At 38.8% G+C, this 12,938-nt stretch overlaps 1 protein-coding gene across 1 annotated transcript; it reads left to right on the top strand.

The window, feature by feature from the left end:
• Positions 1 to 1,451: 1,451 nt before the first annotated feature.
• gclm (glutamate-cysteine ligase, modifier subunit) lies at positions 1,452 to 11,860 on the top strand. The gene is made up of 7 exons (XM_084723121.1): positions 1,452 to 1,802; positions 5,063 to 5,125; positions 7,490 to 7,574; positions 8,231 to 8,287; positions 8,391 to 8,593; positions 9,390 to 9,504; positions 10,529 to 11,860. The coding sequence occupies exons 1-7, from the start codon at positions 1,665 to 1,667 to the stop codon at positions 10,696 to 10,698; spliced, it is 831 nt and encodes a 276-aa protein (XP_084579247.1). The 5' UTR covers positions 1,452 to 1,664; the 3' UTR covers positions 10,699 to 11,860.
• Positions 11,861 to 12,938: the final 1,078 nt, after the last annotated feature.

Raw genomic sequence — 12,938 nt, forward strand, 5'->3', positions numbered from 1 at the left:
CTGTTAAAAGTCCTGTAATCAGGAACCTAATCCAGGTATCACAAAATTAAAATAATACAACTTGATCCTTTCCATTACTTTTGGATTACTTCAATACCAAATATAGTGAAACTGTTTATGTTTTATATATAATGTATAATGTTTTATGGTCCTTGTTAGGCTTAATGCACATTTAGATTAGTAATGGTATTTATGCACATTTAAATGTTAAATAATTCTAATTTATGTGTGCCACCAGGTCAGATTTTCTTTGCAATCAAATCATATGTAGACCGGTTGAGCCTATGATTACATTTCCCCAAGCAAAGGTACAGTAAATAGTGTCAAGTAGTGTCAAGCAAGTTAAAAAGAAGCAGGAAGAGATTTTTCTTAAGACAATTTAATTATTAACAATATATTTTGTGGTTATGGTTGTGGAAACGGCTTTTGTCAACAGGGGCCTCTAAAATCAGTACAATATGAAAGTTCCTTGTAGACACTTTGGTAAAAAAAAAGTATCTGTACACCACAGACTAAAATACTCCAGCACAAGTACGAAGTATAGAGAAATGAGCAGGCAAAAAAAAGGGGAACCAGCTGTACAGAGGGGGATACACATCATGCTGAAAGTCATGATGCGTTTATGGTGAAACAGTTCAAAAAACTCCAGTTTAGACACAAAGGGCAATTAATTTTTAAGCATGAAGGGCAACCTATATGGCACTGACAGCATCACGTTTTCTCTACTGGGAGACACGCTTGAGGCTAAATGATCTTTTTTTAAATTTACCATTACAACCATTTATTTGCGTCTAACCCCTAACTGCTCAGGGTGCCTGACCATATGTGCAGCTTCCTTGCTCTGACCTCTCACCGCTGCATGTCTATAGGTCCTGTTTGTGCGTGTGTGTATTTCAGGCCTGTGTGTATAAAAAAATTACAACAGAGTGAAAAATTGAATTTTTCCCAGGAGACTAATAAAATATGCCTTCTTCTTCTTTTTTTTTTTTTTTTTTTTCTTCTTCTTCTTCTTCTTCTTCTTCTTCTTCTTCTTCTTCTTCTTCTTCTTCTTCTACTTCTTCTTCTTCTTCTTCTTTCATACAACATGACAGGAGGTGGACCAAAAGGGGTGTTGTAATAATTGAAGTGTGTGTTTGATGAACTTTGTGCATAAAACTGGGAAAAGTACAATAGTGCTCCCTGAAATGCAGTAAAGTAGAAGTAAGCAGCAGAAAACAGTGCTTAAGTACAGTACTTGAGAAAGTGTACAAAGTGTGTCAGTTACAATGGCAATACAACGTGGACTGTCATCCTTGCTTGTGAAAATAATTAGAAACACTACAGTACCATCTAGTGGTCAGTCCATTCCACTGATCCAGTTTAGTGTCAAAGCTGTATCCGTTGACTCCATGTTATCCTGACCAGGTTTTACAGGAGTGACACCGACACCTCCGTGTGGGCGTGACCGACCGGCTTGCCTCCATAACAGTCAGTGAATAAGCACCAAGCCAGCAGGTCAGTCAAGACGGACTGCAAGTCATCCTGACTTCATCATTTTTCACAGTACCGGGCGCTGGTTAGTGTGGTAGGTTAGCCTGTCAGCCAGCAGCAGCCACCTGCCTGCTGTCACATTTGGTCGTAGCAGGCACGGATTAGCAACTCGTTAGCTCGCTAGCGAGAACCACATGGATCCTCAAAACAGCAACATGAGCGCTGAGGCGAAGATGTTGTTGACCCACGCTAAGACTCTCAGGCTCCACACCGGGAATTTAGTCAGCCGAAGCCGACTGAAAAAGAAATGTCCAGCCTCTCCCAGCGAAGAGGTAAGACAGCATTAAACCTGCCTAATTCATAACGACGACTGTTTTCTGACCAGCCTAAGTTAATGATTGTGGCAATGCTGTGACAGTGTAGCTTATTAGCTTAGCCGTTAAGTTAACGTTATGCTACCTGGCTAAAAATTTAACTAGCTAGCGTGTGTTCAGTGATAATTAGACGTGTGTAACGTTACATGAGCAGTCCATAAAATCAGAAATAAGACAGGGATATTTTTTCAAATGTTGCTAATTATTTTTCAAATTATACCTGTCCAGGTCCACGGTCACCGGACCTGAGCTATAGTGATATAACTAGCTTAAAAGTTAGATCCTAGTATACCTTGTTTATGTCATTAAAGCAATATACTTAATGTAATGATCCACCCTGAGGTGATTGTTGTGAGCTCAGCTGCTCATCACCCTCTATAACCTGGAGTGATCACAGATAAGAATCAGAAATACTTTATTGATCCCCGGGGGGAAATTGTTGACATTACAGCTACAGCTTCAAAAGTAGAAAATACCCGCTCATTGTACATTATCCTGCTTGTTACATGCTAATGTAGAATAAGATCAATAATTTGACACAAAACATTCATTTTAAATGTTTTTAGTGGTTTAACAGTGGCTTTATTGTTCCTCCAGAGACTATGATCATAACTTTTTCCATACCGACGGTGTTTTCTTCATAATAACGGTCTGTTATACAGAACAACAGTCTGCTATATAGAAATAACAGACCTTAGAACACTGTCATTGACCAGTCAGAATCAAGTATTTACTGAAACGGTGTAATAAATAAGCATAGAGAATTATAAGAATAGAAAATAAATGCCTTCTACTAAAATATATAGGAGAGATAATTTAACAATATAATAATAACAATAAGAACTGTGAAAAGGTGCATGTGCCTTATCTACAATATATTACAGCAATATATAAATATTAAAGCTGCAGAAGGTAGAAAGCCTGAAAATGGTTGATTTTTGAGTCTCATCTGAGTTTTCGGTTTCGTCTCTGTCCTGAGCCCTTCCCACTAGACGAGCAGCATAACCATGAGCAAGCAACAATTTGCAATTGTGAGCAAGTACAGACTGACAGACAGCAACTGTGTGTAATAAAACAGACACCTGACAGTAAAAAACACCAACAGAGAAGAGAAACTATATTTAAAAACGTTAAGATTCGATGTGAAGATACAGAAGTACTGAGAGCTGAACATAAAGAGACTTTTAAAAACATATTTCTCTCTGCTCCCCTGCACAAATGAGCTCAGTATCACAACACCCGCTTGTTGGTGAAGTAGCCGGCATCACAGCGACTCAGTGTTTTTTCCTCCAGAACCGCCAGTCTGCCACCAACCCTTGACTGCAGAGCTCACCAGCTGTCTGTTGGCTCTGTGTCTCAGCTCCGCCCGGTCCTCTCAGCACTCAGCAAAGCTCTGCGATACACATGAATGAACACAACTGAAGATGAACTCTGAAGTAACCGAGTGAGCTGACATACTCCTGGGTTAAGCCTGTTGCTTGTTAGGTTCTTTTCTCTTTATTATAATGCTGTTTTATAGCTACTTTTCCTGCAGTAGTTTCTGTCATTGATTCAGGGTTTCACTGAAGGAATGTGCACGTGCAGCTGCGCTAGTAGGAGGAATCCCCCAGGTCTTAAAAGACCTGTTATTGGTTTGAGTCTACCGTCACGGGCCAGATTAGAGTAGATGCAGAGGTCTAGTTCTCTCTCAGAACATCTGGTTTACAATATGCTGGAAGGTTTTTGTGAAATTATTTCTCAATTGTACCAAAACAATGTTGCCTACTGGAGTTTCAAACTGCCATATCTGGAAAATACAAGATGAGTAGAAATATGAGTATGGATGTAAGAATTATGTGCATCAAGCTACAATCATGTATACTGATGTAATAACAATGCTGTGTGTACTGCAAACAGGTGATCTATATCCTGCGCAGGCAGGTGCTCCACTCAAACACTGTTTGCTTTTAGTTTTCAAGATGTACTCAGAAACTTTTTCAGTACCTATTTATTAGTCAGAAATTTAGTTTCGCTGCCAGCGTTCAGAATGAACATTTTTGTCAACTAAATGATTGTTAGAAGTTGGTTTATTTTTCTGTCAGCTGACTAGCCTATTAATGACTACTAGTTTTTGCACATACTATAGTTGTGCACTGTTGCTTTATAAAGGAGTAGTGGCCTGAAACATTCTGAAAGGGTTTAATCAGACTTGTTTTTCATGACCACATACTGCACCACTCATTGTTTTAACTTTTAAAGGTTTGTAACATCACCTGCAGGTTTCCCCTGAAGCATGAATGGAATTTGGTTACAGTGCTGTGTGTTGTGCCTGCCATACTTAAATCCAAGGTTGTCACAGTTTGATCGTCAGTATAACATTAATAGACAGAACAGACAGGGCAGATCTTTGGCTTATTGCATACTGTATATTTGTAAGTCATATGTTGCATTATACATGTGGCTGACACCACAAAAAATAAAAAAAAATAAATAAAGAGTAATAGAGGAAAGAAGGTAATTTGGAAACCATATTTTACATCATGCTCTATCTTCCTGCAGGATTTTCATCATCTCTTTCACAGCAGTTACCATAACTGTGGTGTTATGTAAAGTGTTAACAACAACATTCAAGTTACAAAATTGGGACACAATGCTCAACATTCAAATATGAGTTGGCACTTAATGATATTGAAAACGAATCAAACATGAATGTAACTGACCATGAATGTAATGTTCTGCCATCCATCCCATATAACATGAATACAACAGCAGTGCTGATGTTCATAAGCTTCATGAGGTGGAACCTGCTCTCTGCCTGGCTCAACATGTCTACGTTTTTTTGCATACTTGACAGTTTCCGCTACCTTCAACTCTTACATTTCTCACTTGTCGCTTCTTATTCAACTGATGCAGCTGGCCTTCAAACATCATAGTTATCTGTTTGTAAATGGTTAATAGAAATGGTAGTTTTAAGGTAAGACTTTCATCAGCAATTAAACTTGACTTGTTTGCACAGAATATTCCATGCTGTGAGCCAGTTTTGAAGTTTGTCCAACTCATTTATTGTTTATTATACACTGTGACCCATGAGTTGGCGAAGCAGCATATCACAGCTGTCCAGACAAAGAGAGTCTGCTGAGAATGAAAAGCTGCTCAATTTCAGGGATCCTTGCTAAGGATATGAATGTTTGTTTCACAGATGTTAATTTAAGTTCATGTTTTTCTATTTGATATTTCAGCTTCAAGACTGCATTCAAGCCACACTGAGTGACTGGTTTTCTACAACAAAACTGCCATCGAAGGTGGGGAGATTTTTACAGCTTTCTGTTTAATGTGCATTTTCAATGTCAGAGTAAAGTGGGTGGTCTTATTCAGGCTCTCATATACTCTCATATGAGCAACATCAGTACTTGCATTTACGGTCAGTTATGGTGAGACCTGTACTATATGAATGAGTTCCTACTACACTGTCAGGCCATTGTGTTCCGGTGCTTGGGAAAATAAAACAACTGTAGTGATGAACATCAAAGGATGCCTCTAGGCGTTACTGAAAAGAAGCTGTCATGATGAATGTTCATGCGGTGTTGGCTGCCAAAGGCGCCATTCCAAATGTGCATCTGGGGGTGGGGGTGGGAGCACAGACACTTTTGCTCCAGAGGTTTTGTTCTTAAACTGTAACTGGATTCCTATAAAGTAGTTGTCATTGGATAATCTGTTTTTGTCAAACTTAACGTGTTCTAATAAAACTGAAAACCAGATTAAAAGGGAGAATGGGTGCATGATCCCACCACGTCGTGGACCACCATTTCTGCTGAATGCACCCTTGCTGCGGCTGTTTTGCTAGACTCAGCTAATCTGCCTCAGCTTTTATCACCACGCCCACTGGACTCAAATGGGGATGGGGGAGGTTTGATAGAATTGAACGAAGGGTTCAAAGCTTGTTAAACACATCCCCTGCAGGGAAATGTCAAAAACGGGATGTTTGAGTCAGACTTCAATTCTGAGGTTGTTTGGCATGTATTTGCTTGCTGGGAGAAAAAAAAAACTGAGATTTTGTAATGCTGTGTAAGTTGTTCATGTTGTAAAACTCACCACTGGCATCCTGTTGTGCCAACCCTTTTTATACATGTACTACATTATATAAATGTGATGGCAGTTTTATATCTCAACATCTTTGAATAAATGCAAAGTCACTTTTACACAGAAGTCACAACAGCAGCCTTAACAGGTCTGACTAGTCACATTTCCCACGTGGCACCAGCTAGATTTGAATGCTGACAGAGTAAAGACTTTGCTGCACATTGTTATATATGCAGAGTAACATGTTCACCTGAGAGTAGTACTGTAATAGATGTATCACTTATCAGATTTTGTGAATTTTGAAGAAATTCCTGAATCATTTCTTTTCCACAGTGGGTGAAGGGAAAGCTGTGACAATTATCTCATACAACCACAAAAATAATCAGACCACTACTTTCTCGCTACATTTTCACCTTCACTTTTTCTCTGAATGAAATAGTTAAAATCCATCGACCCACTTTATATACAGCATCTGAACAAACAGAAATTTATTAAGGCCAAAGTTTGTAGTTGAAAACTGGTTGATATTCACGCTGAATGTCTAAAACTTCTTTTCACCCTCTTTTAAACTGACTAAAACACAAAAACATAAAAGTGTTTAATAATGCTATTTGTTCTGTTGTAGGTTGTAAGAAAGACAATATTGATTAGAGTGAAGGTATTTTTCCATAGTCATATTTCACCAGTAGGTGAAATCTGGTCTAATGAACACGATTTCAGCAGATTTCATTTTCATATAAAAACAAAAACAAAAAGAAGCTTCCGGGACATCGCCAATAGGCTTTCATCGACACATTGTACAGGATGAAAAAAATCACTTTTGCAATTTTTTATTATGAGTGAGTTAATTAATGTGTCAAGATACAAAGTAATTGCTGGAAGATTCATGGAAGAAGAGGATTGTTTGCAAGTAAACACAGATGTAAACAAGGCAGCTTTCAAACTTTTATGAAGAATTTTTATGAGGAAGGAAACCCATTCATTGCCAAATAACGCAAGATGCCCATTCATTCAGAAATCAGTGATTTATGCACACTGCACACACAATATGCTAATGTTTTGCAAAGTTCAGAGGTTGCACAGCTTATTTTTATGCAAATAATTCAGCTCATTAAGTCATCTCTCCTTGTGATCACTTCAGTTGAAATCTTGACTAAACAAAGTAAACAAAAGTTTGAACAAGAATGTCAATTTTACTCTGCCTGCCGCTCTATCTGACCAAAGGTGAGTTTGTCAATGTGCCATCCCTCGTGTTTGTTCTTTTGGTGTGTGCCACCTCCCCTAAAGAAAAGTGTAGGAGAACCACTGACTAACTGTAAACGTAACTTTTGTTTGTTTACAAGAAATCTCCACAGGGAACCTATAATTAAAAGTAAGACTGTAAAAATATTTTAAAATCCACCGATGATGCAACCTATGAGAAAAACAAATTCTTCTTCCTTCATGTTGTAACTTCTTAACTCTTAGTTGTCTGTCCTGTCATTTATATAATGACCTAAAGCCAACATTGTAACAGAAAAATGAAGGGGTTTATTCACAAAACAAGTGACACAGTCTCTAAATAAAGTGCTTTCCTTGTCATATAGGACTTTCCAGATACACTGGACTGCTCCATTGCCCAGGAAACGGATGCTATCACACCTGAAGAGAGGGAGGAGCTGAAGGTCTCAGGTGAGTAATGATTTTTTTTTTTTGTAGCCTGCAAGAAGAAACATGAACTCTCTAGAATAACATATTCATTAACTTTCCATGGACTTTGTGCTGTTTTTTTTATTGGCTTTGAGCAGTAATGTAATTTATTAAATGCTGCGTCAACAAATATAAAAGCTTCCTTAATCAGGGTGAGGGACTAAGAGAAATTTGGTAAACACAGCTGAGGGATATATTTTACATGCCTGTTGTATGTGTGTTTGTTTTTTTTTTTTTTGTTTTTTTTTTTTTGGTCAATATACAGTATATATACAGTATATTTAAAAAAAAAAAAAAAAAGATTTATCAACCTGCAAGCATATCAGCACAGGAGTTGCTTCCAGACAACCTTTCTCTTGTGTGCAGTGCAATGTAGTGATTTATTATATATTTGACAAGACGAGGTCACTGTTAAAAAGCATGACAGCACACCATTTCCAGTCAAAACATGTCAGGCCACTTCTGTTAAAGACACTGATCAAGGCATCTGATTAATGCTTGGCTGAATCAAAAATAGATAAAATGGTAAGTAGTGAAACAAGTAATGAATGGTAGAAAATACCCATGATTTCAACCTACCAGCTACTACCAAACAGTATGTGAGGGACGACATGTTTACGGTTGCTTTGTTTTTACAGTGAAGCTGTTCCTGTGTGAGTCGGGTCGGTCATCTATCAGAGATGCAGTGGAGATGGGTGGGCTTTAAATCTCTTCAGCAACATTTTCATGTGCCGTAAAAATGACACACAACTGATATTGACATTATTTTTAACTACCTTGTTTGTCTGTCATCTGTAGCCTGCCAGACGCTGGCAGTGTCCCAGCTTGACTCTGTCATCATAGCGCCCCCTGGGCCTGTGGAGGGCGACAGCCAGACTTTGGCTCACCTTCAGCCAGCCTGGGAGGAACTGGAGGCTCTGGTCAGGAGCCAGCGGATTGCTGCTATTGGTACCTCTGACCTGGACAAAGACCTGCTGGAACAGCTCTACAACTGGGCACAGGTGAGTGGGAATCTTAGGTATGTGTTATTTTCATCTAGGGGTGTACTCACTTTTGTTGCCAGCGGTTTAGACATTAATGTGTGTGTTGAGTTATTTTGAGGGGACAGTAAATTTACACTGACTACTTTACATTGTATCAAAGTGTCATTTCTCCAGTGTTGTCCCATGAAAACATATAATTAAATATTTGCAGAAATGTGAGAGGTGTACTCACTTTTGTGAGATACTGTATATGCTCACATTAATTTGCCCAGCCCATGTTGTGCTCACACTGATCGCTTTTATCCATTGACAGTTTCAGTGAAGTTTATTCAAACAAGATGACTGCATCCTCAACAGTTTGAACTAAATGAGAGAAAAACAGCATTACTTTGTGTAATTCTACCTAGGATGGATAGAAATGAGAGAAAAAACAGCTGTGGATGTCTGGAAAGTTGCAGTCAGTCTGAACTGTTTGTTCTGTAGCAAAGTTAATTTTACATTCACAGTTGTCTCACTCAAGACCACAGATCTTGGACAGCAGTCATATAGGAAATCAGACTGTGGGACTGCTCAGACAGCGAGACAAACAACAAAAAAGTTCTGACATGCCAGAAATCTAACAGACTGTCTGAGAGCCAGATCATCGATCGAGGCAACAGAGATGCTGACCTTAGATCAGTTTAAAGTCAGGTTCTTTCTGTTATGAGCTCTGGCAAGTGTACCACTGACAGACCCAGCAGATTTGAGTACTATTTCCTATGTTGAATCAAATAATACCAATCACTGACCACATACCTCGTATTTCTTTCACCAGGTGAAGCCCAGCAGTAACCAGGTGAACCTGGCCTCCTGCTGTGTGATGCCTCCTGACCTCACAGCCTTTGCTAAGGAGTTTGATATCCAGCTGCTCACACACAACGATCCCAAAGGTGAAATTCAGTTTCTCTTTTTTTTCTGTCAAATGGATGGATTTATAGTGAAGATTCTCGATGTGAAAGAGTTCATAAACAGAGTCAAGATGTCCTACAGCAAGTGTTCTCAGTTCTTAGTCAAACATTCAAACATTCAAAATCCCCTCCACTCAGAGACGTGTTTTCACATTCCTCTGCTGAAGGGGGAGATGTCTGTGCACATCTCTGAAATCTGAGATCAGATGTACTAGATTTGGTACATAACAAGTATGAAAGTCAGTTGCTGTAATGCAGACAAAGAAACCTTAAGCCACCAGCAAGATTTAGAAATTAGCTGTGTCAGATACAGCCAGTTGAAAGCTAACAAGCTAACAAACAACATGAACAAATGAAGAAGTTTACTGAGTACAGCATGCGTGCCATGTATTGAGGCTGTCAGTCCTCTGCAGTGGCTGCTGGTTCGACTCCTGCCTGCGGCCCATTTGCTGCGTGTCTTCCCCTCTTTCTTTTCCCTTTTCCTGTCATATCTCCAGCTGTCCTATTACAATAAAGGCAAAAGCCCCCCAAAATAATAAAAAATTAAAAAACGAAGAAGCTTACTACACTCATCACACTGATTGTTCTGCTAATTGCCAATTTTGGGGCATAACAGGCTCCTCATCGGAGTCTGGGTCTGACTGAGGCTCAAACACATATGGCTGAATCTCACATGTCTTCTCTTCATTTAAAGCTAATGCTAGCCATCTTCATGCATCAGCACAAGCGTGGGTGGTGGCCCTGGGAGCACAGGCAGATCCCGAATTTCTGAATGAGGAGGAAAGGGTAGAAGTGCTTTCAGTTCCCTTTTTACATGGAAAAAATATGTCAAACAAAATATTAATCATAGCAGGGGATAAGTCTTGTGATATTTTGGCAAATTTGGGCTAAGAAAAGACCCAAACCAACAATAAACTTAACAACAAGTATTTTCTAGTAGAGGTAGGAAAGAAGAGTGTAAAAAAACAGTAGTAGACAGAGCCAGATTTTTTTTTTCTATCCACAGAGCTGATGTCAGCAGCCACATTCCAGGAGGCGGTGCAGGAGGGAACACAGGACCTAAACATGGCTGACTGGAGGCTTGAGTGGGTCCTGCGCTACTCCATTATTGTCAAGAGCAGGGGCATCATCAAGGCTAAGGGGTACCTCGTCAATGCGAGGAAGGCGAGCCCCTAGCACACTCCACCAGAGAAGACACACGGATGAAGCCATTTTCCTCCTTTTTCTTTCACACACACAAAAATAGACACACAACATCCAAAGCAACAGTTCTGAAAAACGGACGCTGCCAATCACCATGAGTCTTGAAGTCATTGTTTTATCTTACAGATAAGGCTGCATCTTGATCATCTGTGATATCTTCAGTTTAACAGATGCAGGTATTCATCACCATCGTCTCAGTGAGATCAAAAACGGGAGAGATGAACATTTAAGATCAACTCAAGGGTCGGTTTTGAGAGAACAGACTGTGAAACTGAGAGTTTCACAGATGCTGGCTCTCACCCCGATTAGTACATAGACAGATCAGCCATTTATTAACACAGTCAAGGCTTCTTTAATGATGGAAAATGATCCAAGGTGAAGGTTGACCTTGTTCTGACTTGAAGTGCCTCTCATCTTCTGTTCCTCATTTCGGCTTTGTCTCCACTGTGTCAGTGTGAATTGAGCTTTAAATATATCAGTCTGAATGAAAGATTATGAGTAGATAAAGCAAAGGAAAAGGGTAGAAAATTATTGTTTTTTAATACATAATGATTCCAAATATTCTGAAAGGGTAAATGGTAAGAAAATTCAGGAAAAAATTGATTTTACTCATGCAAATAGATTTTTCCTGATGTAAATAACATCGTTTTCGTTCCTTAATTGAGTAAACGATGCACTAATTCAAATCCAATGACGTGAGATGTTTATTTTATGATGGTGATTGAATTAGACTTTAACTGGAAAAGCAGACAACTATGTGATTATATATAACTTTATTTTATCATGCATTTTTCTAACCATGTGCTGTTTTTGACAATTCATTGAGCTGCTTACCCACCGTATGCTCATGAGATTAATTCGAGGGTTGAAAGTACAGCAATAAGAGATATTTTGACATGCATTACAGGCTTTTTTCCTCTATATGCATTGTTGTTGTAGCACTGGAAACTCCAGTAGGAGATGCTAAAATTTGATTACAGAAGGTTTTTATTTAAGAATCATGGCTGTTTTTTTTCTTTCCAGACAGGACCCAGTTAATCTCATGAAGACAAACTATCTGTTGTACTGTAAACATATTTAATGTTGTCATATATCTGTATATCATGAATTGGCTTTATTAAAATTATGAAACAGATGCTTGTAATGTCATAACTGGTGTAAAATATTTTAGAAGTTAGGACAGACTTGGGTTAGTGTATTTGTTTCATAATGCAATCAAGATTTTGGTGTCGCAAAGAAACAGAAAAACAACATTGCACTTGTATTTGCAAAAGCAGCAGACACATCCAGAGCTGCTCTGTGTCTTTGTGCCCGACAGAAGTGAGAATGAAATAAAGTATTTTATCACGTTTGATGAGCGCCAACGTGCAGCGGCGTTTATAATCTGTAGCTCAGAGAAAATAACCGCGTCGCGCGTGAAGATGCGTTCATATGCGCGTGCACACACAGACCAGTCTGTCTGTCCAGATAATATATGGACATGATGTTACTCCTCCGAGGTGGACGTACTCAGATCCTTCATTAATGCAAAAGTAACAATATCACACTGTAAAAATACTCGATCAATTTTTACGGTGATGTCTAGAGGGGAACCCTAGACCCACGAAAAAGGGGTTAAAGGGTTAGTTCACCCAAAAATGAAAATTCAGTCCTTTTTCTTTTCTTTTTTTTAATCTAGTTCTTATCTAGTTTAGTTTTTTGTCCACAGAAAACTGCTGAAGTTTCGCAGGAAAACACTTGCAGAATCTCCAAACAAACCCGACTCTCACAGCGATGCTCTCTGATGATTTGAACCTTTCTGTGGGTTGGATCTTCTCAAAGTGTGAGTGAGCTTCTCTCACTCTTTCTGTCCAGATCTCCAGGTCGAGACGTTCCTAAAGAAAATATGTAAACAGTTTGAGCTCCTCTCTCTCCTGATCTCAGCCTGTTCATATACAGAGTCATAGGAGTGTCATAAAAAAGCCAATATCTGTAAAACAATAAGAAATTAAATGTGGAAATCTAAATAGTTAGTTTGATCTATTAAATATTTAAATAGTTTGGACTAATAGTTGATTTCTGCAAAAGCCGGATGATTAACACACAGATTAAACTTCCACTGCATGTCTATATTAGTATCAATGTATATTAGCCAAAGCTTTTCATTTGATTTGTTTGGGAAAATGCTCTATTAAAGCTAAAGTGTTTCTGAAGTTTTATGATAAACTCTTCTA

This window comes from Lutjanus erythropterus, chromosome 7 (assembly GCF_056507025.1).
Source record: "Lutjanus erythropterus isolate fLutEry1 chromosome 7, fLutEry1.hap2, whole genome shotgun sequence".
Lineage (NCBI taxonomy): Eukaryota > Metazoa > Chordata > Actinopteri > Lutjaniformes > Lutjanidae > Lutjanus > Lutjanus erythropterus.